At 32.8% G+C, this 23,513-nt stretch overlaps 2 protein-coding genes and 1 non-coding gene across 4 annotated transcripts; 2 read left to right on the top strand and 1 right to left on the bottom strand.

Moving 5' to 3' along the window:
• Positions 1-677: 677 nt before the first annotated feature.
• Positions 678-6,809, top strand: LOC107854016 (heterogeneous nuclear ribonucleoprotein 1). The gene is made up of 4 exons (XM_016698999.2): positions 678-1,356; positions 1,946-2,172; positions 2,520-3,711; positions 6,391-6,809. Exons 2-4 carry the CDS (start codon positions 1,951-1,953, stop codon positions 6,402-6,404), a joined length of 1,428 nt encoding a protein of 475 aa, XP_016554485.2. The 5' UTR covers positions 678-1,356; positions 1,946-1,950; the 3' UTR covers positions 6,405-6,809.
• Positions 6,810-11,014: 4,205 nt separating this feature from the next.
• Positions 11,015-11,095, top strand: TRNAL-CAG. The gene has a single exon. It is a non-coding gene; the product is annotated as a tRNA-Leu (tRNA).
• A 1,197-nt stretch (positions 11,096-12,292) lies between these two features.
• LOC107854029 (fasciclin-like arabinogalactan protein 7) lies at positions 12,293-14,466 on the bottom strand. Of its 2 annotated transcripts, none has more exons than XM_016699032.2 (2): positions 14,305-14,466; positions 12,293-13,387 (listed from the first exon to the last, which is right to left on the bottom strand). In XM_016699032.2, the coding sequence occupies exon 2, from the start codon at positions 13,361-13,363 to the stop codon at positions 12,590-12,592; it is 774 nt and encodes a 257-aa protein (XP_016554518.1). In that variant the 5' UTR covers positions 13,364-13,387; positions 14,305-14,466; the 3' UTR covers positions 12,293-12,589. The 2 variants fall into 2 exon arrangements, with proteins under 2 accessions (XP_016554518.1, XP_016554519.1); XM_016699033.2 differs by lacking the exon at positions 14,305-14,466 and adding an exon at positions 13,904-14,272.
• Positions 14,467-23,513: the final 9,047 nt, after the last annotated feature.

The following is a 23,513-nucleotide window of genomic DNA, read 5'->3' as shown; positions in this document are numbered from 1 at the left end:
TACCTTATCCATTTTGAATTTTTTTTATTTTTATATGCCCCTATAAAATTTTAAATTAAAAAACTTACTCAATAAATATTTGACATATGTTTCAACCCACACAATTATCACTTAACTATGACTAATCACACAATATTTTTGCTTCATCAAATCATTTAATCATAATACTAATAAATTAATTTGATATAAATATTATATACACATTAATATTTGCAGTAATCCATGAATCCACCCACCACATTCCTTGGTGGTCAAGTAACTATTTTCAAATTAAGGTTGAATTAATACACACAAAAGTTTATTTTGCTCAAAGTTTATTACAAAAATATTTTATGTTTTTTTTAATCCTTTTTGATTTTGTCCATTTTTTGGGGTTTAAAAATGTTTCGTTTTTTAGTTTTTCATTTGATGTTTGATATTTGTATTGGAACTTAATTAAATTCTTATCATATCAAAAAGTTTCATATTTAGAGATAAAATGCTTTATAACAAAAGCGATTTCGTACCCAGGTATTCATATTCGAATCTATCTAAATTGAAGTTCGACTAAATTTAAAGTCGTATCGTAAAATCCTACATTAATAATAAAATATTTCCTATCAAAAACGACTTCATCATACTAAGGACTCAAACCCGATACCTTCAAAAATGTTTTTTTTGTCAAAATTATTCACAACCCCTCTATCTTTTAACATCAAAACCAACGACCAAGAAAAGCAATTCTCCTCTTCTCTTTTTCCTTCCACATTACATCAATATTTTCTCAGAAAAAGTAGATATATATATATAAGGAAAGAATTAGAAGACAAGGGAAACCAATTCTTTTTAGATCAAAAATCACACAAAAAATTTCTCTCTCATTATCACATATATTCTCATTCTTAAGAAAAAAAATAAAAAAAATTGAAACAAAAAATAAATAAATTAAAAATTAAAGTTATCATCAAAATCAAAACTTTTAAAATGTGTTGAATTAATATCTTATTGTTAACATAATTTGTATAAAATCTTGAAAAAAAAGTAAGAGGGCCTATATAGAGGAGGAAGAACATTGCCCTCTTGTTCTAGTACTATTGCCTCCTCTTGTTTAGATCTTCTTGATTTTTCTAATGTTGGAGTCGTTTAATAAGAAGAATCTTGATTTGGGTATTTGTTATTTTTTGTTATAATAAAGTTTTTGATGAGAGCATTTTATTATTGTTGGGTTTTGTTTTCTTGGATTTTGCCTTTTGATTCTTGATTTGATTGATCAGTTTAAGGATCTGCTTTTGGTTTTGATTGAATCTGATAATATTTGATCAGTTTCAGATTGTTGGTTTGTTGATTGAGGGTCTTCATTGTACTTCATAGTAAAAGGTATGAACTTTACTGGTTGGTTGATTTGGTTTAATCTGTAATGGATGTGGAATTTAATGTTGGATTATGGATTTAGTTTTAGTTATCTCATTTTGTGTGTAATGGGTTTCTGCCTATGAGCAAATTGTATTTCGTTTGAAAAAGTTTGTTTTTTTGGGGCTTGAAGCTGCATATAATGTTTTGAGGGTGTATTTGAAATAGTCTCTTTACCTTCACGAGGTAGGGGTAAGGTCTAAGCACACTCTAACCTTCCCAGACCCCGCTTGTGGGATTTCATTGGGTATGTTGTTGAAGTTGCATAATGTTCCGAGGGTCGTCTTAAAACAGCCCCTATTCCTTCACGAGGTAGGGGTAAAGTCTGCGGTCACTCTGACCTCCCAGACCCCAGTTGTTATATTTTACTTGTTATGTTGTTGTTGTTGAAATTGCATAATGTTCCAAGGGTCCTCCGGTAACAACCTCTCAACCTTCATGAGGTAGGGGTAAGGTTTGCGTACACTCTACCCTCCCTGTTGTTGTTGAAGTTGCATAATGTTGAATGGAAAATTTGGAAATGAGTTTTTTATGATTGTTGATTTTGGTATTGTAGGGAAAATGCAAGTTGATTGTGGTAAGTTATTCATCGGTGGAATTTCATGGGACACAGATGATGAGCGTCTAAAGGAGTATTTTAGTAGTTATGGTGAGGTTGTAGAAGCTGTAATTATGAAGGATAGGACTACTGGCCGTGCTCGTGGTTTCGGTTTTGTGGTCTTTGCTGATCCTGCTGCTGCTGAGAGGGTAGTTAAGGAGAAACATAACATTGATGGCAGGATGGTAAGGTCTTTAAGTTTGCCAAATTCTGCAGAATTTGTTTCTATTTTATTCCTCTGAATGAGGAGCATGATGATATTGTTAAATTTCTGAAAAAACATTTCACTTCTCATTCAACCTAAAACAACGTGTAGCACACCAGTGTTGCGAAGAATTAACCAAAACAATGTAGGATTTAACCAAATCCTTGATGTTCTCAAGCAAAGTCGAGTAATCTTACTTTTATAGCATTTTGTATCAAACTTTTCTGCTCTTGTACCTTGATCTGAACTTTGAGTGCCAGAAGTACACAACTTCAAATTTCCAGTCACTTCATTTACCCGAGATTTCTTACAGTCCTCATTTTACAGGTAGAAGCAAAGAGGGCAGTTCCACGGGATGACCAGAGTACGACAAGTAGAAGCAGTCCTAGTATTCATGGTTCTCCTAGTCCTGGTCCAGGACGTACAAGGAAGATTTTTGTTGGAGGTTTAGCATCTACTGTTACTGAGGCTGCCTTCAGGCAGTATTTTGAGCAATTTGGAACGATCACAGATGCAGTAGTTATGTATGATCATAACACTCAAAGGCCTAGAGGATTTGGATTCATCACTTATGATTCAGAGGATGCCGTGGATAAAGTCTTGCTCAAGCCTTTCCATGAGCTGAATGATAAAATGGTTGAGGTCAAACGTGCTGTCCCCAAAGAGTTATCCCCAGGTCCTAGCCAAAGCCCACTTGGTCGATACAACTACGGATTAAATAGGATGAATAACTTCCTTGATGGCTACGCACAGGGATACTCTCCAAGTACAGTTGGAGGATATGGAGTCGGTATGGATAGTAGATTTAGCCCCATCGCTGGGGGTAGAAGTGTCTTTGCTCCTTTTAGTTCTGGTTATGGTATGGGTCTTAACTTCGAACCAGGCCTGACCCCAGGATATGGGGGAAGTGCAAATGTTAACAGTAATTTGAGCTATGGACGGGGTTTGAATCCATATTATAGTTCAAGCAGACTTGGTGGTGGCATTGGGTTTGATGGAGTAAGCGGAGGAAACACTTCTTTCTTAAACTCAGCTAATCTCAATTTATGGGGTGATGGAGGACTGCACCATGGGACAAACTCGACAAGATCTAGCAACTTTGCGGTATCTGGAAGTGGGAGCATTGGAGGAGGAAACTTTGGCAACAGTGGAGTTTGGGGTTCATCAATTTCCTCTCAAGGGGGAGGAAATGTTTCTGGCAAAAATGGAAATCTTGGTTATGTGAATAGTGACGGCATATACGGGCTGGCAGGAGGCTATGGCAGAAATGGCGCAAAACGTGGAGCCGCTATGTCATCATATGCTGCATCTAGAGGCAGTTATGATGGAGGGGATTTAGCTGATTTCTATCGTAGTAGTTTGGGATACGATGATCACACTTGGCATCCTTCGAATTCTGAGGAGGAAGCAACTGGTTCTCTTGGTTACGGACTAGGCAATGGACCTTCTGACATGTCACCTCAAAGTTCTTCAGGTTATGTCGGTAGTTATGGAGTTAGCAAAAGGCAACCAAACAGAGGTAAGCTTCTCACTAGTCATGTTAAGGGTTGGTGCCCGGATAATAGGTTAAGCTGTTGTCTTATTGTTATTCTTATCATTTTGGACAAGTATAACTCTCGTTTGATTGTATGAGTAAGATCGTGCTTCGACTTCATCTTTAGGATCTTCACTTTTCATATAGAACAGAGAGTGTATGTTAATTGTCAAATTATGGTCATTTGAAACTAAAAGAAACGGTGGAAACTCGAAGAGTGTAGCGATCCCACTGATAAGAATTCACTGTTAGTTGTACCCTTATTGTTTTAGAATTCTAATTATTCTCTTGCCTTTCTCAATCCATATCTGGCAGCTAAGAATTACTATTCTTAGGACTTGGTATTTCATAAACATTTGGGTCTCGACAAGGTTTACTTTAACATTATTTATTTGATGATTTGTCTGTTTTCTTTCTTTTTCTGTAACTTACTACTATGATTTTCTTCATCTGTCCTAATTGTAATAGTTAGATGAGTATAATCTCCACGTGTGTCAAAACATAGGGGCTTTTTTGGATTAGAAAATATTAGTGAATACTCTACTGCATGCAGTTATTGATTGTCTGGAGTGATGCTTGTCATCCAAAGCATTTATTTAGATAGTTTACTTAAGCCAGTAAACTGTTCCTACAAAAAGAGGGCCAAATAATTAACTTACATTACCCTTTATACCAACGATATAGCATGTGGGATCGAAGACCTAAAAGATATATTTTTTTGTTTTACGTGGTAAAATAGAGTCACGAAACTTGAAATCAGTTTGTGCTTTTTAACAACAAATATGAAATCGTGACCAGATCATAAACAATTTTCTTCATGGGAAAAATAGGATTTTTTTGAACTTTTTTTGGTTTGATCTTAATATCTGATCTTTCAAGTATGTATCGTTAATTCTCTAACTCCGACGGTCAGTTGTTGATATCTGTTGCGCCAACTCTCTTTGGAGTAGAGACTATAATTGATGAGTTAAAACACCCCTTGAAATTACCTTATAGATAGAATTGATTCATGCATTCTGCATTAACATCAACCATAAGCTCGTTGGAGTTTGCTATGTGAATTCTCACTCTAGTTTGCTCCATATAGACCGTCTCACTTCAATATTCAATATATTAGGTTCATTAACCCTAGTAGTTCTCTTCATTTTCTACCGACATACAATTTCTTCAACAAGATTAAAAGTACTCGTGGCAGATATTGGAATAACGGTAGTGTACCAGTAAGAGTGGGACCTTATCTCATCTAGTGGTATCACATATTTGAATCATATTCTATTTTTCGCTAAGTCTTCATGAATTCCTAGAGACATTAGGTCTTTCTAGACTTCCTTCTTTGTCATTTTAGGTGTACTTCGTCCCGTTTAAACACTTTCAGCCCTCATGGTTTCACACTTACCAGTGCATGGTTTTCCACTGGACCTCCGTTTTCTTTTTACACCTCCTGTAAAAGTTCTAGAAAAACTATCATGAAGTTCTCGCTGACGCACTTGAAGCAGACAATAAGGATTGTATCATTGGGAACTCCTAATTCACCAGTAACACCTTCCTATAGGCTATAATGTTAATTTACCAACCCTCTCTTTATAGCCTAATGAAGTCCAACACTGCTCCTTTGGTTTCTTCAAGACAACGATAAATGATCTCTACTTTTTGTTGCAGCTTTTACACCTGCTCTTTGAGAGAAGTCCTTTAGGTCCCTTATCGTGTCAATGCTTTTTTATTGTATATTGAAAGGTAGTCGCTGTTTGAGTTTGACATCTCCTCCTCTGCTTCCATTAGCTCTCCCCATCTCTACCTTCATTCACTGAGGATATTAGATTTCCTAAGTTCCAATTGGTTCCCAAAAAGCCACATAAATTTGTAACAAAATTAGCCAAAGGCATGAAGAATCCTTTGGACCCCAACATGGTTAGTTTTTTCGACAATTGCCAAATGTTTGCATTATAGCGCATATGTGCCCTTTCGTACTTCTATTTGTCGCCTGATCTTTGCCTTGGTTCTCACCTAGTTCTGCTCATACAGTGTAGCAAACATGTTTGGTAGGTTCCGAGAATGAAAGGTGGTCCACTTTTATCTCACTAGGCTTCCCAACCTTGAAAATGGTCAGGTAGCCTTCATGGTTTACTGTCTCCTCCTCTACTAGTCGCAAGCACTGAGCAGATACATGTGACGAGAGAATAAAAGAATCCTTGTGCTAGAAATGAGACAGTTTTCATTTATCAGAAAATTTTTGTAGCCAATTCATGTCTTAGTATTTTTTTTTTTTGGAAACCGGTAACTCAATGTCTTAGTATTTTTTTCTTAAGATGAAAATGTTCTTCTGTGAGTAGGCTATGGGAATTTGACAAAGCTTTTCGAAGGACAACATTGAGCATGTTTGTGAAAATATCATCTTGAGTTTCTGTGCTTAATTTCCATGCAGTCGTCGTTTACTGTAAACCTCGGTGCTCTTTTACGGCAACTTGATTATGAGCTTCGACCAGATAGTTTTATCAGTATACTCTTAGCTTGTTTTATTACACGTGATATTTTCCTTAAATCTCCTCTCCATCCTCTCTTCCTTGTAGACGTATGTACATTTTGCAATATGTACATTTTGCAATTCGTCGAGATATGATGTCAGATAATGCAAAGTCTTAATCTACTGCTGTTCTATTGATGCAGGAATCGATGGTTAGGAGAATGTCGCAGACCAAGGCTGTTATAGTAGGTGAAATTATATTCTCGTCAAAGTTGAATCATGAATTTTGAATACAGTTATATGAAGATGGAGAAGTTAAAAGAATTCGACTTCCTTTTGTAAGGCGCTTGGACTGGAGTGCCTGTTTTTTTTGAAGATCTAGAGATAGAACTTTGCAGAACACTTCCGTTTTAAAAGGATATTTTTTTGAGTTATGTTTGAGAACTCTCTTTTTTTCCCCCTTCAAGTGAGGTGTAAAATCAAATTGCAGCTGCAGCAATACATATAAAGGAAATAGACAATTTTTTTGCTCAAATTTTTTTATATTCCATGTTTTTGCTGTAAATGCACTGAATGTTATGTAATGGTTTCTCTATTACATTTGCCATGTCTGTATTAGTTATGCTTGTTCTTTTTCTTATTGCTTTGATATGCGATACTTGAGCCAAAGTTTTTTAGGATACAGCCTCTATCTCAACCTATGTTGCTCGGACTCTTCAAAAATGTTAGCGGTGTGTGTCAGATTCTACAAAAGTAGTGTATTTTTGGAGAATCCGACATGGCTGCGACATCGAAAGTGAAGAGTCCGCGCAACTTAGACCTCCACGAGGTCGAGGTAAGGTCTGGGTACACTCTAACCTCCCCATACTCCTCAGATGGGTTTGTTGTGACCATAGCTGCAAATTTGCAGATTCTTGGCTACTGTCAATTTACTTTGTAGTTCCCTTAGACATGATTTTGCATTCCATTTGATTGTATGAGGTTAAATTAGAATGAACTATGTATGTTGATTATATCACTACATATTTCTATTGCTTTACTTTCTTGCTATCTATATATTAATTTGATGATTGAAGAAATTGTTGCATTGGGGAATCAATTAAAGAAGTGGCTTTACTAGCAGTCGTTCAATTAGTTGTAGCGTTACCCTTGTAGTTGCCTGTCCTTTCAGTTTGATTATTATTTATGGTTTCTTTTGCACTTTCGTAATGACCATTTTTTAGGATGATTTGTCAGATTGTCTATTTATTTTGCCATGATTTTCTTTATTTCAGTTATTTCATTCTCTCTATGTATATTGTTTTGGACTTTTTATTCATGAGCTAGGGTCTTATTGGAAACCTCTTTGCCTTTAAGGTAGCGGAACCGTCTACATACATTCACTTTCCTCGGTCCCCATTTTGTGGGGTTACACTAAGTATTTTGTTCTTTTGAATTTAACTTTTATATACTGAGAACTTCTGCTATCTGTTTCCTTACTAGGCTTTTTATGTTTATGCTAGTGTTATCTTATTCTTTGATTTTATTACTATTGATATTTCATTTCCTTTGACTATCTGCACTGTGAGAAGGAGAGAGGGTCATTCTTTTCTACCCTCTCAAGGATAGATGTATGTACTCCTCATTCTATTTATAGATTTGGAATTGTAATGCATATGTTGTTATATACTAAAAGCTTCTGCGCTCTTGAGTATGAGTACTTTTTATCGGCTCTGTGGTTCATAATCGGTCTATTGGAAACTTCTCTACACCCTCAAGGATAGATCTATTTGCGCCTCATCCTGTCTAGATCCTACTTATAAAACTATATTGAATATGTTATTGTATACTGAAAACTTCCCATACTGATATTTGTAGGGCAAATAACCGTCTACCATAAATGTTTGATCGATAATTTGAAAAATAAGATAACATGCTATTACAAGTTAGATCATCTTGATAGTGTAAAAAATAGAATCTTTTCATAGGTTATTCTTAATATTCATTATTATTATCGTTAGTTCGAGAGAAATCATCAAAAAGAGTATCAAGAATACATATACAAATCACTTAAGAAATGTCTTTTAAAAATATCACTAAGGCGACCAATGACGAGTCAAGAATTTAACGAAAAGTGTGCAAATTTTCTTCTGATTTTGATGAAGAGTGTGAAAATTTTCTTCTCATTTGTGTTAAGGGTGTACACAATTAAATACTCACTCATAATAACTAACATTTAGATTATATACACAATATAAATTTCTAAGAAAGGATATACACCTGACCACTCTTTGATATAGATAGCTCTGCCATGAAGCTACCAAGGGGCAAGGATGGATCATAGCATATATAAAGGGAAAACTACTTAAATATCCAAAAATCCTTATCGGATCTACTTATTCTCTCACTAATTTAAATTAATTAAGTACATAATAACCCACTTCGTAATAATTTTTCCCAAATACATTAGGATTTGTTCAAAATCGAACCGCAATTGATAAGCCAGCCACAAAATTGACTTATTGAATTGGGTTATCGGATTAACGGTTGAGAAATGAATTAAAATTTATAGTTAACAATTTATTGATGCGAGGGTGCATTACTCAATTTTCTTATTGGATAAATCATTAAGAACTATTATAATTAATTTTTACCATTAGTTATATACTTTAAAGTACCTATTATTAACCTCAAAGCTCCGTTTAATATTCTACCGCTCCTTACAATTGATCAAACCAAAACGTCGCTCCTTAAAGATCAAATCAAAACAAGTTATTTTACTCTCTATTTTAGATTTTTGATATGACAAGAGAGATACATGTTTTATTAGCTAGCTCCCATGCATCATAGTTATATGATACAATTTTTGAGTTAAATGTCTTACTGATCTACTAGCTCGTTACTCTGAAGTTTGGATCATATTAGACTAGTCTTCAATTCTAATATATAAATATGTATACTTGAAGTATATTTTGGTTAATATTTATTAAATAGATACTTATATGTATGCACCCTTCACATTTAAGTTTTTCTATATTTTTACTGTGATTTAAATTATAGAATTATAAGCTTAAGTAGAATAGAAAAAATAATTTTATAAGAGATCAATGTGAAACTGTAAAGTGAAAGAAGGGGGCATGAAATGGTTGCACCAATACATCATCCGTTAACCGTCCGATAAGATAATTACTAATCCGAACCGAACCAACCGATATCTTATTGGTTGGCTAGTGGATTAGTATATTTAAAAGCCGATATTCGATAAGCAAAACGGTTAAACATATTTATCGTCTGATAAGCAGCCCTAGGATACATGTAGATATATACCGTAACCCCCTGGATACAAGCGACTCCGTCGTAACCCCTGTATCCGACTTATTGTTTAGTGGTATCCATAATCTATAATCTATATTTATAATATATTAGAAGTGTGAAGACCCTAAGAAAAGTGATTTGAACTTTTTACCTTTCGTTAAAAGACTTTTCTTTAGACAAAATTATTTTTCACTATTTTTTAATTTATTATTTAATTATTTTTTATTCTATTAACTAAACTTCCTAAAATATATGAGACTCCTAAAATATATGGTAGGAGAATTAATTAATATTTTCCTTTCTACTCTTCATTTAGAAAAATATTCATAAAATAAGACTCTATTAAGGAAAAACTTTTATAAATATTGAGATGAACGTTAAATTAGAGAACAAACCGGTTTGACTATTGAGAGAATATGATTGATGCTCATCTAACTTGATTCGATTGCATGTCTAGATGGCGGATGCTTGACTTTCTAACTCTCAAATTCTTCATTGTTTTTGTCAGCATAATAGAATTCAACTTGTGTGTGTATATATATATCTCTTTGTTTTCATTCAAAATCATTCTTTATGATCAAAATTTTCGCTCAGACAAGAATATGTTGGATAAAATCGAAGCTTTGTGATCAGTATTATATTTTTTTTTATAGTTTACAGGTCGTAAATGAATATCAGTTGGCTTTGAAGAATTTCTTGTGTAAATGTTAGGTTTAATTGTATTGTTTTGATATCTTTATTGTCTTATTATTTTATTTTAATTTACAGATGCTAGATGAATGTGGGTCGGCTTTGAATTTTTTTTTAGGTAAATGTTAGGTTTAATTGTATTATCGTAATATCTCTATTAGTTTGTCATTTTGTGGTTGTTTATAGTTCGTAGATGAATCTCGATCGGCTTTGAGAATTTTTTGTGTGTAAAATTTAAGTTTAATTGTATTGTTTTGATATCACTTTTATCGTATCCTTTTGTTGCAGTTTACAGGTGATAGATAAATGTTGGTCAGCTTTGAGAATTTTTTTTATGTAAAGGTTAGGTTTAGTTGCATTATTTTGATATCTCTATTATCGTATTATTTTGTTATTGTTTACAGGTGGTAGATGAGTGTCAAACGACTTTGAGAAAATTGTTATGTATAAAGATTAGATTTAATTGTATTATTTTGATGTCTCTATCATTGTATTATTTTGTTGCAATTTACAAATAGTAGATGAATGTCAATCGACTTTTAAAAATATTTTTGGTAAAGATTAGGGTTAATAAATAAATTTTCCATATTTACATACTCAAAAGATATTAAATTTAATTATTATATTCATATTTATTATTTAAAAAATATTCTATTTAATGCAAGTACGCAAGTCACGTACACCTAAACTAAAAAGTAATGATTAACGGAGTAATCAGCTCCTACACTAGTGAATTTTCTATTGTTTATTGTATTACTCTTACATAAATGCTAGCTAATATCATGGCTATAGTTTATCACTAGGTTTAGGATATTACTTGCGGGTCAATTCGGAATTCTAAATGTCAAGATGGCCGAGTTGGTCTAAGGCGCCAGTTTCAGGTACTGGTCCGAAAGGGCATGGGTTCGAATCCCATTCTTGACATACACTTTTGGTCATATGATTGATTACGAAGTTTAAGAAGTAAATTAAGATGAAAATTTGAGAAAAAAAACACTCTTAAATAAGTTGAAATGGACTATATGAATTTTTATTTCACATAATCATCATACTAAATAGTCGTTTTTTTTTTTTTTTTTAAATATGATTTTATACTCCCAACTTTTAAAAATTATCAAAATTATCCAATTACTAATTTACCTACTAACATACAACCAAATGTTGGGAAAATAATTTATATGTCTTCAATTGATAAAATAATTAACAACAAACTAATTATTCTGATTGTTATTCTTCTAAGATTTGAATAAAAATATCACAAACACGAGCTAAATAAGTTTATCTAACCATAATCGATTAAATATAGAAAAATATATTTTGATAAATATGATTGATAGATATAAATATATTTTATATATTCTTAAATTTGTTGATGAAAATTCTTAATTATTGTCACTTGAATTAATTATTTTATTTAATTTGATCTTTTTAAAAAAATTACGGAATTTAGTTAATAATAGGGGTTTGTGTAAAAATTTAAAGATTGGAGTTATATGTAATAATAATGAAAGTTGAAATTGGAAATGGAAAAAAGGGAAAACAACAAAAAAGTTATTTTCCATTTTCGGAATTTTATTCCGGAATTGTTTTTCAAACTTTCATGGCCAAACATCATAATTTTCAACTCCGAAAAAATTTTCCGAAAAAAACGAAAAAATATACATGACCAAACGGGCCCTAAATAAAATGACAAAAAATCAGTCAGTAGATATAATCTATGTAGTTCTTTTTCTTCTATTGTGTGATATCTTTAGCCAAGTCTGTATTGATATCAAGAATTTATGTCTTTCAAAACAATTTCCTTCCATGTGAATTTTGGTCTACCCGTCGTCCCCCATTTAACACCTTCACTTACCATAGTTTCACACCTACAGAGGAAATACATTTGTAGGTCGATGTAGAACATGTTTCACACCCACATAGGCAAAATGCATTAGTAGGTCGACGCATAAAACGTCCAAATCATTTCAAGCGATTTCACATATTTTATCCTCAACAATTTGTGGTCATTTTTAATATTATCTAATCTTGTATGACCGCAAATCCATCTTAGCATCTGCATCTTCGCAACACTCATCTTTAGATACATTAAACTTCAATAGCCCAACATTTACTCACATATAACATTACCAATCTTCAAGCAGTTCTATAAAACATAACTTTTTAACTTTGATAAACATCCTTCTATTACATAATACTTAGGTAGTACTTTCTCATTTCCACCAATTCATGATAGTAGAAGAGCCCAGTTCAGACTTACAACAAGAATCAATTTGTGTGTATAAATAGTAACTGTAACCAATAACAAATCTCAGTCCTCACATAACCCAATCAACAAAAAGTGTGACAAAAAAGAATACAGTGTACATCAAAACCAATAAGAACAGAACATGCAAACGTAAGTTACACAACAAAAATTTACAAGAACATCAAGAGTCCACCAGCAATTGCCAAGAACAAGTGATTCAACATGCCCCAACACATCATCCTATGAGTAGACGAATGCGATGGAGAATCCGGAGATGACGCTGCTAAACTTTTGCCATCAGGACTATCAGCGGCCGGGGCAATGTCTACTACTGGTGCTGGTGCTGGTGCTGGTGCAGCGGATGGTGGTATATCAGTCCCGAAAATTGCTTCAGGAAGTAAAACTTTGTCCACCTGATAAACAGCAACCGGATAACTAGCATGAACCGCACTACTAACTTTAGTATTAGCCCATCCTGAGCTAAGATGAACGGTCCCGGACACATCAGTGAAGTTCAAAGAGTACAATTCTCCTCCAGCAAAAGTATTAACAGGGCTAATTTCACTAAGGTTCTTGAAATCAGCTAAACTATAATAATGTGGCAATGCATGGAAAAGACAAAGGGACTTGAGTTGATCAGCTGTGAGATTCGAAAGAGAAGGTTTCTTGAGTTTTGAAAAGGCTGAGTCTTTAGGTACAAACAATGTGATCCCTTCTACTGTGTTGTTGGCTTGTTCTTGGAACGTGTCGATGACTTTCGTGGATATGAGGTAGTCAAGGAACGTGTTGAACGGGCCTGCAACCGAGAGTAGTTCGGTTAGGTTCGTGTATTCTGGACCTGGTGCTGGTGCAGGAGCTAGACTTGGTGATCCAATAGCTTGACCATTTACTGAAGTTGAAAGGACTAACAGCAGACTAATGACAACAATATAGTAGTAGTTCATTTTCTTGAAGATTGTAAACTGATCCTGTAAATTCAAGATTTATGGCTCAATCACTAAAATATCGTCAAAATCAAACTTAAAGTTTGCATCTTTAACATGAATGAAAGAAAAACAGGGAAAATTCAGGTCGATTTCATGTATAAAAATACTCACAAGATTAATGTTTTGTCGCATTAGAGTAACTAAACTCTGTGGGAATTCTATCAATTCTCATATGATCATTGGACTTTACTCACTATAACAGTAAAGTCATAAAACTATTTTTTGTCAATGTACCTGCTACTGGCTTGTGTGCGCCTCAATTAATTTTTTCTCACCAAAATCACTGCTAAAAGAATCTTGAAAAATGTAAAACTTAAAGCAAGTCATAGTTGAAACACTATAATGCAACTCATCAACAAGAAGCATATCTAGATCCAGACATTAAGTAATAATAAATAACCTATGTTGCTTCTACTCTCCAAAAATATTATTGCACTAGTGTTGTAACTCTTAAAATAGGAGTAGTATATACTCCTTTTCGGAGAATCAGACACGCACCTGATGACATTTATGAAGAGTCTGAGCAATATACTTTATAAAACCCCTAGTACCACCAAGGTTGGATCTAGAGGGGGCAAGGGTGTTCACCCGAAACCCAGCAAAAAAATACACAGTATATATAAGATTTTAAAATTTTTAGTGTGTATATATAGGTTTAGTATTCCTAAGACTAGATATTGACTCGGTGGTTTAGGAAATTCAAAATTCACTTTGAAGTTCCAAGATCAATCTGAAGCACTACATTTTTATTTTTCGAACTCACTTAATAAAGGTACTAGATGTATAGTAGTGAGTACTGCCACCCCCATGAACAAATTTAAAGAAACACAATATGCAATGTAACTGAATTATCAGAGAGAAAATGCAAGGACAAAAAGACTGATAATGAAAGAACTGACCTGAGAAAGAGCAGCTCAGAGAGAGAGAGAGAGAGAACAGAAGGTTTAGGGACAAAATTGTATGGAAACTGAAGATGCAAAGAAAGAGTATATATAAAGAGAAATGTACAATTTTTACAAGTGAAAAGTGGCACATGGTGAAGGACAAATGTAGGAGTTGGTTCAAGGTTATGAGTTTAAGCTGTGGAAATAAACTTTTATAAAAATGTGGGGGTGGATCTATATTAAATTTTGGGGTGTTTTGGCATTCATTAAATTTGACATAGAATAGGTATAATTACATAAGAAATATTTTCTCCATTCCATAATAAGTTAATTGTTGAATTTCGGCACATGAAAAAAAAAGCAAAGACATAAATTTATTATGTTTTTTCATTTTTATCCTTTTTAAATTTCAAAAACTTAATAATGATACATCACTCCCAATGCACATTTAATGGGGGGTAGATTTGGAAAATTTTTTCAATATCTACCTTAAATTATGAATCATTCACTTATTTTGAACTCTAAAGAATACTTCAACAATTCACTTATTGTGGAATGGAAGGAGTATAAGAATATAAAATATATAAAAGTACCCACTCAAATAAAAGTTGGTTGGGTGCATTAACATTTAGGTTGATTTTTAGGTTGCTCCATTGAAAGGGTTGCCTTGGGTTCTTTTTCATTCATTATTTGATATTTATATTGGAATTCTGACTAATTTGAATTCGCCTCGCGTTATCTTAAGGGGGAAATTCTCCATACCATAACTTTTCTGTTCCAATATTCAAACTCGAAATCTATTACTCCCTCCGTCTTATTTTATGTGTAGTTATTTGACCAGATACAGAGTTTAAGAAATAGAGAAAAACTTGAAATGTTTAACAAATTGTCATTTATTAAAAAATATGCTCCTATCTTTTTTTTTTTTTTTAAAATTTAAGTAGGACTAATAGGGATAAAAATGTGTCTTTAAATAATTACCAAATAAAAAAATATGATATTCGTTTTGAAATAAACTAAAAAAGTAATGAGATATAAAATGAAACAAGGAGAATATTAAATTAGAGAGATTTTATTTATTCTACCAGGACCTTTAATAATAGGTTCTAGAGATTTTATTCATTCTACCAAAAACTTTAATAATAGTTTCTAGACATTTTATTCATTCTACCAGGATCTTTAATAATAGGTTCTAGGCTTTTTGGTTGAGACTATGATCATTCACACTTGTGTTTCTTCTCTTAAGACCTACACAAGTGCCCACATGACAGGGACTTTGATGGCATGACTTTAAGGGAACGAGTTTTTTTTGTGTGTTGGCCTATCCATGTCATATATGTATTCTCAGTAATTTATTTTTGGATGTTTCTCCTAGGTTCTCCAATTTTTTAACATTACGTCTTACCATCTAGTCATTTTTCAATATTACTTTTTCTTGTGTTTGAAATTTACTTACTCAATTAATTTTTTTTAATATATAAGTAGGAATGAAACTGTTGAAGCAATGATCGACATGATTGTTTTCAATCATGATTTATTATAGAACCCTTAATTAATTATTATAAATAATATAAGTATTAGAAAAATTAGTAATATTTAATAAAAATATAAAATAGACACAAAATAGTAAATTAATAACCTTCGAATCATGGAGAAAATTTATAGAGAAAAATCAAGGGAGAAATAAAATTATACCAACACATTTTTAATAAAAAATATTTTTTTTTTCATATTTTATTTGTGATTGCAATTTATTTCCTCTCACTCTAAATTTATTGCAAATAGTGCGCAAGAGTGATAAGACCATTTAGAAGGAATCATTTCTCTTATCAATTTTTTTTTCATTTTCAAAATTCAAATTTGAGATATTCTGATCAAGGTTGATGGAGACCATTGTGCTAGTTCTCAACATGGACAGGTCAATAGACATTTTGGTCAAAAAGAAATAATAGTTCGACCAAACTAAGGTTCATAAATGGGAAGAATGAAGGTGTAAGAAAATGGACAAATGTAAGTTGAGTTGTTGCTGTTAAAATAAAAAAATTAAAACCAAAAAATCCTTTTATTGTTTAGCAAGCAAATTTCAAGCAATGATTTACTTGGTAGGTTTCATTTATAAAGATTAATCTGACCAATTTCTAGAGAAATTAATTTAATTTCTAAACGAAATTTAGTTATTAAAAAGCCCAAAACATTATAAGTCATAATTCCTTCAAATAAAAATGGCAAAAGTTATACGAAACAAATAGATAATAAGTTATTAGTTCAAAGGTATATATTACACATGACTATATGTATTTTTAAATCATTTTTCAAATTAATTAATAAAGCGTAAATGTGTTATGCATCCAAATAATAATATTGTTTGGGGGTTCAGATTTTAGTTTTTTGATTTTCTATTAGGTATTTGTTACTTTTTGGATTCATACGATAAATGTCACACTGAAATAAAATACTTTTTTTTAAACTCAAACTCAAAATCTCTTAGTTAGCGATGAAAATGAATTTAATTATCATCACACCTATAACTTTAGTGGTGATTCACTTATGATTTATCAAAAAAAACAAACAAACATAATAATGATGTTTTTTCAATTTAAAAAGAAGAAGAGGAGGAGAATATAGGAGTGTTAGCTGGAAACGCCTGTTTTAGGTTTGGATGTCATAAGCATGGAAGGAAAGAGAAGTGGAAGCAATGATTTACTTTGGTCCAATCCTTTATAGAGTTAATTGCTGCTCTATAATAGTTGGCATTAACCCTAAAAGATGATGTACTTTAGAGCTGTTGATGATATGAGTAGTGACGGATTCAGAATTTTCACGAAGGAGGTTCAAAATTGAAAGAAGTAAGCACACAAATTAGCCGACGAGAGTTCAACATCAACATACATGAAAATAATTTTAACTATGTATAAATAATACTCCATCCATTTCGAAATAAATGAATTGTTGGATTTTGGCACACAGATTAAGAAAAAAACATCAAAGACATAAATTTAACAAAAATTTTCATTTTTACCCTTGAAGTCTCTTTTGCCAAAAAAAAGAAAAAGGTGCAGTCTCTTTTGCTTGTCAAATCATAAGGGTAATTTTGAAAAAAAAATTCAACGATTCACTTATTTTGAAACATCAATAAATACCCCAACAATTCATTTATTTCGAAACGAAGAAAGTATAATTTTTCGTTGAACAGGAATTTAGATGAATCCCTTAACCATAAGGTGGCTCCGCCCCAGGACATATGAGGAGGTGGGGGTGGAAGGGAATGAAGTTTAATAATGTCTATTTTTTTTTTAAAAAATAAAGTCTATTAGCATGTCGTTTTTGCACTGATCATTCTTAAGAGTAACAGTGCTGGCTCTTCTTTTGACCATTTTCACTTAACCACATTTGGAATCGTGGTGAAATTAGAATTTTCATTAAGAGATGTCAAAGTTTTAAAAAGTAAACACACAAAAAAATCAACCAAGTTTTGAAATTGGGAGTTTGTTTTAACTCTACTGTGCATTTTTTTGTAAAAAAATAAAAAAATAACTGCTGAAATTGAAATAATTTAAGAACTAAACTTTTTTGTGACCGCTCAACTGCTGGAATAAAGATTCTACTTTTGTCACGGTGTCAACTTTAATGTATATTCCTTTAAAACCAAAATTTGACCTATTTATACCATGCAATTTTTCATCGAAGGAGTGTCACTTGATATCCCTCGATCAGGTTAAGATAGCTCCGCTCCTGATTCTAACAAGCTCTTCTACTTCTCTACACATCCTCTCTTTTTCATCAAAATAAGAAATAGACACTAAGGATTATTATGCAAAACCTCTATGTTTTGTTCTCCAAGCGTTGTACTCTCAACGTCTTAAAATACTTATCGTGCTTTTTATTTATAAACTCCTTAAAAACATTAAGTAGGGGGTGGGGGTGTTTGACTATTGTACCTTATTTATATGCCTTAAAGATATAATTTATTTTTATTGAATATTTACTCTATTATATGTCATAATGTAGTGTTTGTAGTTTTCAACAATAATTACTGCTAAGGATAAAATGAGAAAAAGATAGCAGTTAATTTTATTTGAACTTCTAAAATGACAAGTATTTTTGAGATAGATAATTTTAGTTAATTTTACTTGAACTTCTAAAATGACAAGTATTTTTGAGATAGATTACTTTAGTAAGAAAAGTATTTTTGAGACAAAATTTTTTAACAAGGACAATAAGTCTTTTGAGACCAAGAGAGTATAAATCTGTAACACAACAAGAATATAAAAATATATACAAGAACAATATATCTAGCGGAGCCTCACAAAGTGGGGTCTAGAGAGGACAAAGTGTGCGCGACCTTAGCACTACCTTAGAGGTGAGGTAGGAAACTCCCTCGAACGATGAATCTTTGAAGATTCCAGTCAGTAAATGTAGAGACCCGAGACTACTCCCTAATCGTTACACGGTTCTTAGGACCACAAGTGACCCCAGGCTAACCTTTGTACTAACATAACTCATGAGCAACTGAAATAAATACATAAGGTCGAAACAAAATAAGTGGAAGATAAATTTTTAGCTGAACATCTTCAAAACAGACTATTAAAATGATTACAACTTTGCTTTATACAAAAGCAAAATTGAAATCCAATACATTAACTCTACTGACTGTCTATGAAGCCTCTACTAGTACTGACTATAGGTAGCCGGGACATGACCCCCAGCTATCCCGAATCAATACGATTGAATAAAGAAAAAAATAAAATACTTCTCAAACTATGAACTGACTCGAGCCCTTGAATCAAAAGGACTCATCACCTGCTGACTGGAAGCTGCAAGCTATCTGAATATGATGTGCGCGCTACAACCCGTATCTACATTATGAGACAATATATCACATAGACATATATGTGGATCAGTACTTTTGGAATGTACTGAGCATGTGGGGGTGAATGCATAAGTGAAAAAAAAACAATAATGCAATAATTCAAATAAACTTTTAAAACTGCATGCTAAATGTGAGTGACTCACCTTGGCTTGAATGAACAAAATTGACAAATCATAGATCATGAGTGATAAAGCATAAAAAAATTCTTGTGAGTCATCACACTTAGTGCTAATAAAACTGTACTCTGATTCTATTCTTTAAATCATGCAGGCTAAGTGAAAAAGGCTCACCCTTATCGATCTTAAAACTTAAAGCTGAAATCTGATAACTGAAGTCTTAGGTAAGACAATATCTGAGTAAATTTGTGAACCTTTATACTTAATTTTCTCAAAACTGTTCACTAGCACATATTCCATTCCTCCACTTATATCCCAACATGACATTCAAGCCTATCTTTATAACCACATACGAACTTCAAGGCAAATACCCATAATGCATACTTCACATATTATCTAAACCTCTATCAATAACAACTTTCTTGTACTATTCTTAAGAACATACACACCAATTTTCAACTAACCATGATATGTATCAAAGACTTGGCCTCAATCTTACTTTACACTTTAGCCTTAGATAGAAAAACATAAGTAACCTTTCTTAATGAGGGTCCTCAACTCCCTTTCATCTAAACCATTGCTTATCCATTATCATCATTACTATCTTAACGTAGGAAGAGGTTACTGAAGGGCTAACACATAAGGACCTGAAGCACGAAAGAATACTATACATAACCCTGATACTTAACTGAGGCCTGAAGAATAGAATGTCAAAGGCATAGATTCATTAAAGAGATCTAAACTATGGACATATATGATATAAACTGGATTTCACTAGGATCACGAGTTTCTGAGAACTGATCATACTCTGAAAAATGAGTTCATACTTATCATAAACTATTCAACATAAGACTGGAGTTCATAGATTTATGAGGGATAACTCAAATCACAGAGTAAAGATGTTACTTGCTTGCTAGAAGCTGAGAATGAACTTGAGTATGCAATAAGTGTATAAGCATTGGCCTTTGGCATGGATCTAGCATGCAAGACATGGATTTGGTATGATAGTGACTGAAATCCAAGGAATATTCTAGAGTAAGAAGGGATCACTATCTCATCACAACTTTTATTTACATGTATCATAATCTAATTCTCAAAACTTGATTTGGTTCTGCACTTTACCATCTCCCCCTTGGTCAAAGCTGATATTCTAAGCTTATGGGTCTACTCCATATCATCGAGACTGAGCCATAATTTTTTCATTCTAATGTCTACACATAAATGCTAAAGTCACAAGAATAATTATATTTCGAACTTACTGACTTCAGTTTTGAACAACCCTTTCATATACCATCCTTAACTTTCTAGCTTCAATAATCATAATTAAAGACTTACACTCTCATTTGCAAATATGTCTACCTCACTAAACACATATTCATAGCCTACCAAGATCACACTTCTATACTTATATTTTTCCCAAATCGTAAGAATCAAAATCATACTTAAAAGACTCAACACCATCTATCCAAAACTTCTCAACTTAGCTATTAAGAACACCATGTACTATATGGCTAGCCTTCTTCCACTTAGCGACTCAAGGGTATTACTAACCACACACGACACTTAATAACTTTAGAAAATAATGCAACCCCATATCACCTTGGGAACACCTTTATATCATACTTACAACATTATACTAAATTACGAATAAATTAACTTAAACTCTTGTATATACTATTCAAGCCTACTAGATCACTTGCATATAACTAGCATAACTAACTATGCAATCATTATTTCCACCTCAATGACCATCCATTGTTCAAACTTAGTGTCTAGGGCTAGGCATGATTAAGAACCCAATCTCACATACTATTATCACTTGGAAGCTATAAAACAAGACATCAAGAAACACTAGTCCACTAGAACCCTAAAACAACCCTAATCGATCACAATTCTATGGTATACCTTATTAAAATCCATTAGCACATACTACTTTTACACATTATGACTATTTGCCCATCTATACACCTAAATTACTTTCATAATTCTATAAGTTTCAACTAAACTCTTTTTTGCAACCTCAAGGGAAGCCTATATTAACAATATTCAACCACCAAATACTTTCATTAATAACCTATACTTTTATAACACCATAAATACCATCAATACTCCTTTTCTACTTCAAACAAACAACCATTAACCTTAACTAATAACTCGATAACATGAATAAGTTTATCTATATACTTCTAATCAATTGCCATTCCCACCTTTCTTGTCACTACTCTTCTATACCCATACTTTTAACTGTAAGAAAGTTATTCTACATATGAATCATAACACTCTAGGTTGCAACATCCCTCAAATGCAAACTCTATTTAACAATCTAGGTTCGTACTATCTCTTTTTATGATCACTATCCGAATTGAAGGGTTAACGAGGAATCTAAATACACATCTTGTTCTATCTTAACTGAATAACTCATAAGGATGAGGACATAACTTTCAACTTGAGGAACTTATAACATACTAGAGAGCTCTTCTCAAGCCCCTTGTGACTCTTGAAATTACTGATAGTAAATATGAGAGCATTATCTTGGGATGAATTAGAACTTACTAATCATGTTATCTTAAGAATAATACATAGATGGAGAAGTAGTTTCTGAAGGGAAAACTTTACAACACGATCTAGAGTATGAAAGAAAACTTTTTTTAATGCCTTGTAACCTCTCAAAGAAAAGTTCAGACGTCTCCGTACCGTTCTACAAGACTCTACAAGACATGAATTCATAGACACCCTAGGACACTTGAACTCTGTCCTCTGATACCAAGTTTATAACGACCTAAGACTATCCCATAGTCATCACACGGTGCTTAGGACTACAACTGATCCCAAGCTAACCCTTGTACTGACATAACTCATGAGCAACTGAAATAAATATATAGGATAAAAACAAAATAAGCGAAAGATAAATCTTTAGCTGAACATCTTCAAAACAGACTATTAAAATGATTACAACTCTACTTTATACAAAACCAAAACTGAAATTCAATACATTAACTCTACTGACTATTTTTGAAGCCTCTACTAGTACTGACTATAGGTAACCGAGACATGACCCTCAGCTATCCCGAATCATTACGACTGAATAAAGGAAGAAAATAAAATACTACTCAAACTATGACTGACTCTAGCCCTTGAATCAAAAGGACTCATCACCTGCTGACTTGAAGCTACAAGTTGTCTGAACATGGTGTGCACGCTACAACCCGTACCTATATTATGAGACAATGTAGCACATAGACATATATGTAGATCAATACTTTTGGAATGTACTAAGCATATAGGGTTGAATGCATAAGTAAAAAAACAATAACACAATAATTCAAATAAACTTTCAAAACTGCACACTAAATGTGAGTGTCTTACCATGGCTTGAATGACCAAAACTGACAAATCATAGATCATGAGTGATAAAGCATAAAAGAAATTCTTGTGATCCATCACACTTAGTTCTAATAAAATTATACTCTGATTCTATTCTTTAAATCATGCAGGCTAAGCAAAAAGGGCTTACCCTTATGGATATTAGCTTTAAGCTTAAATCTGATAACTGAAGTCTTAGGTAAGACAATAACTGAAGTTTTAGGATTTAGGGACTTTGGGAGGTTCTTCTAACCGATATAAACAATGTGAGCCATCATGGAGTCCAACATCTTACCCATGTTGGGAAGAGCTGTTCTACCCTTGCCATCGGAGTATAATCTTATCTTAAGTGATCACTGACTTAGCCCACTATGGGCGTTTAAAACTATGGTGGATCGTAGTTCTGGGGCATGAGATCTTGGAATCATACCCAACTCAGTGCTAAATACTACTCCTAATCTTATTGCTGAGAACTTTAGGAAATCCACCTTAAAATAGCACAAGGGTTTATAATGCAAACCAATTATGCTTCTCTTTCTTTAAATCTCAAACTATATGAACAATGTGGATTCCTTATCTTATCTTAGGACCAAAAGATCAATTTTTGTTCTTAAATCTTGATAAACAACTTATAAAAGGGGTTTAAAATCACAATCTTATTGAAATATCAATACTTAGTCTTAGGGCTTAGAAACCCATGCTTTAAAATCATGACAATTCACAACAAAGCTTCATGTTCAATGTCATTCTTGAAATCATTCAACAATATCTATTCCTAAGAAGAAAGTGCAATTCGTGATATAAATCTTCAATTCAAATCATAAGTAGGTAAGATAAACATGCACTTCAATACTTAATTTAGACACGTAATTTTG

Source organism: Capsicum annuum, chromosome 9, assembly GCF_002878395.1.
Source record: "Capsicum annuum cultivar UCD-10X-F1 chromosome 9, UCD10Xv1.1, whole genome shotgun sequence".
NCBI lineage: Eukaryota > Viridiplantae > Streptophyta > Magnoliopsida > Solanales > Solanaceae > Capsicum > Capsicum annuum.
The sequence above is the reverse complement of the archived record's forward strand: the minus strand, read 5'-3'. Positions and strand labels throughout refer to the sequence as shown.

Excerpts from the sequence above, each read along its gene's own strand:
- LOC107854016 (XM_016698999.2), top strand. The coding sequence starts at position 1,951 with ATGCAAGTTGATTGTGGTAAGTTATTCATCGGTGGAATTTCATGGGAC. Across the intron at positions 2,173-2,519 it reads ATAACATTGATGGCAGGATG|GTAGAAGCAAAGAGGGCAGT; the intron begins GTAAGGTCTTTA and ends CTCATTTTACAG.
- LOC107854029 (XM_016699032.2), bottom strand. The coding sequence starts at position 13,363 with ATGAACTACTACTATATTGTTGTCATTAGTCTGCTGTTAGTCCTTTCA.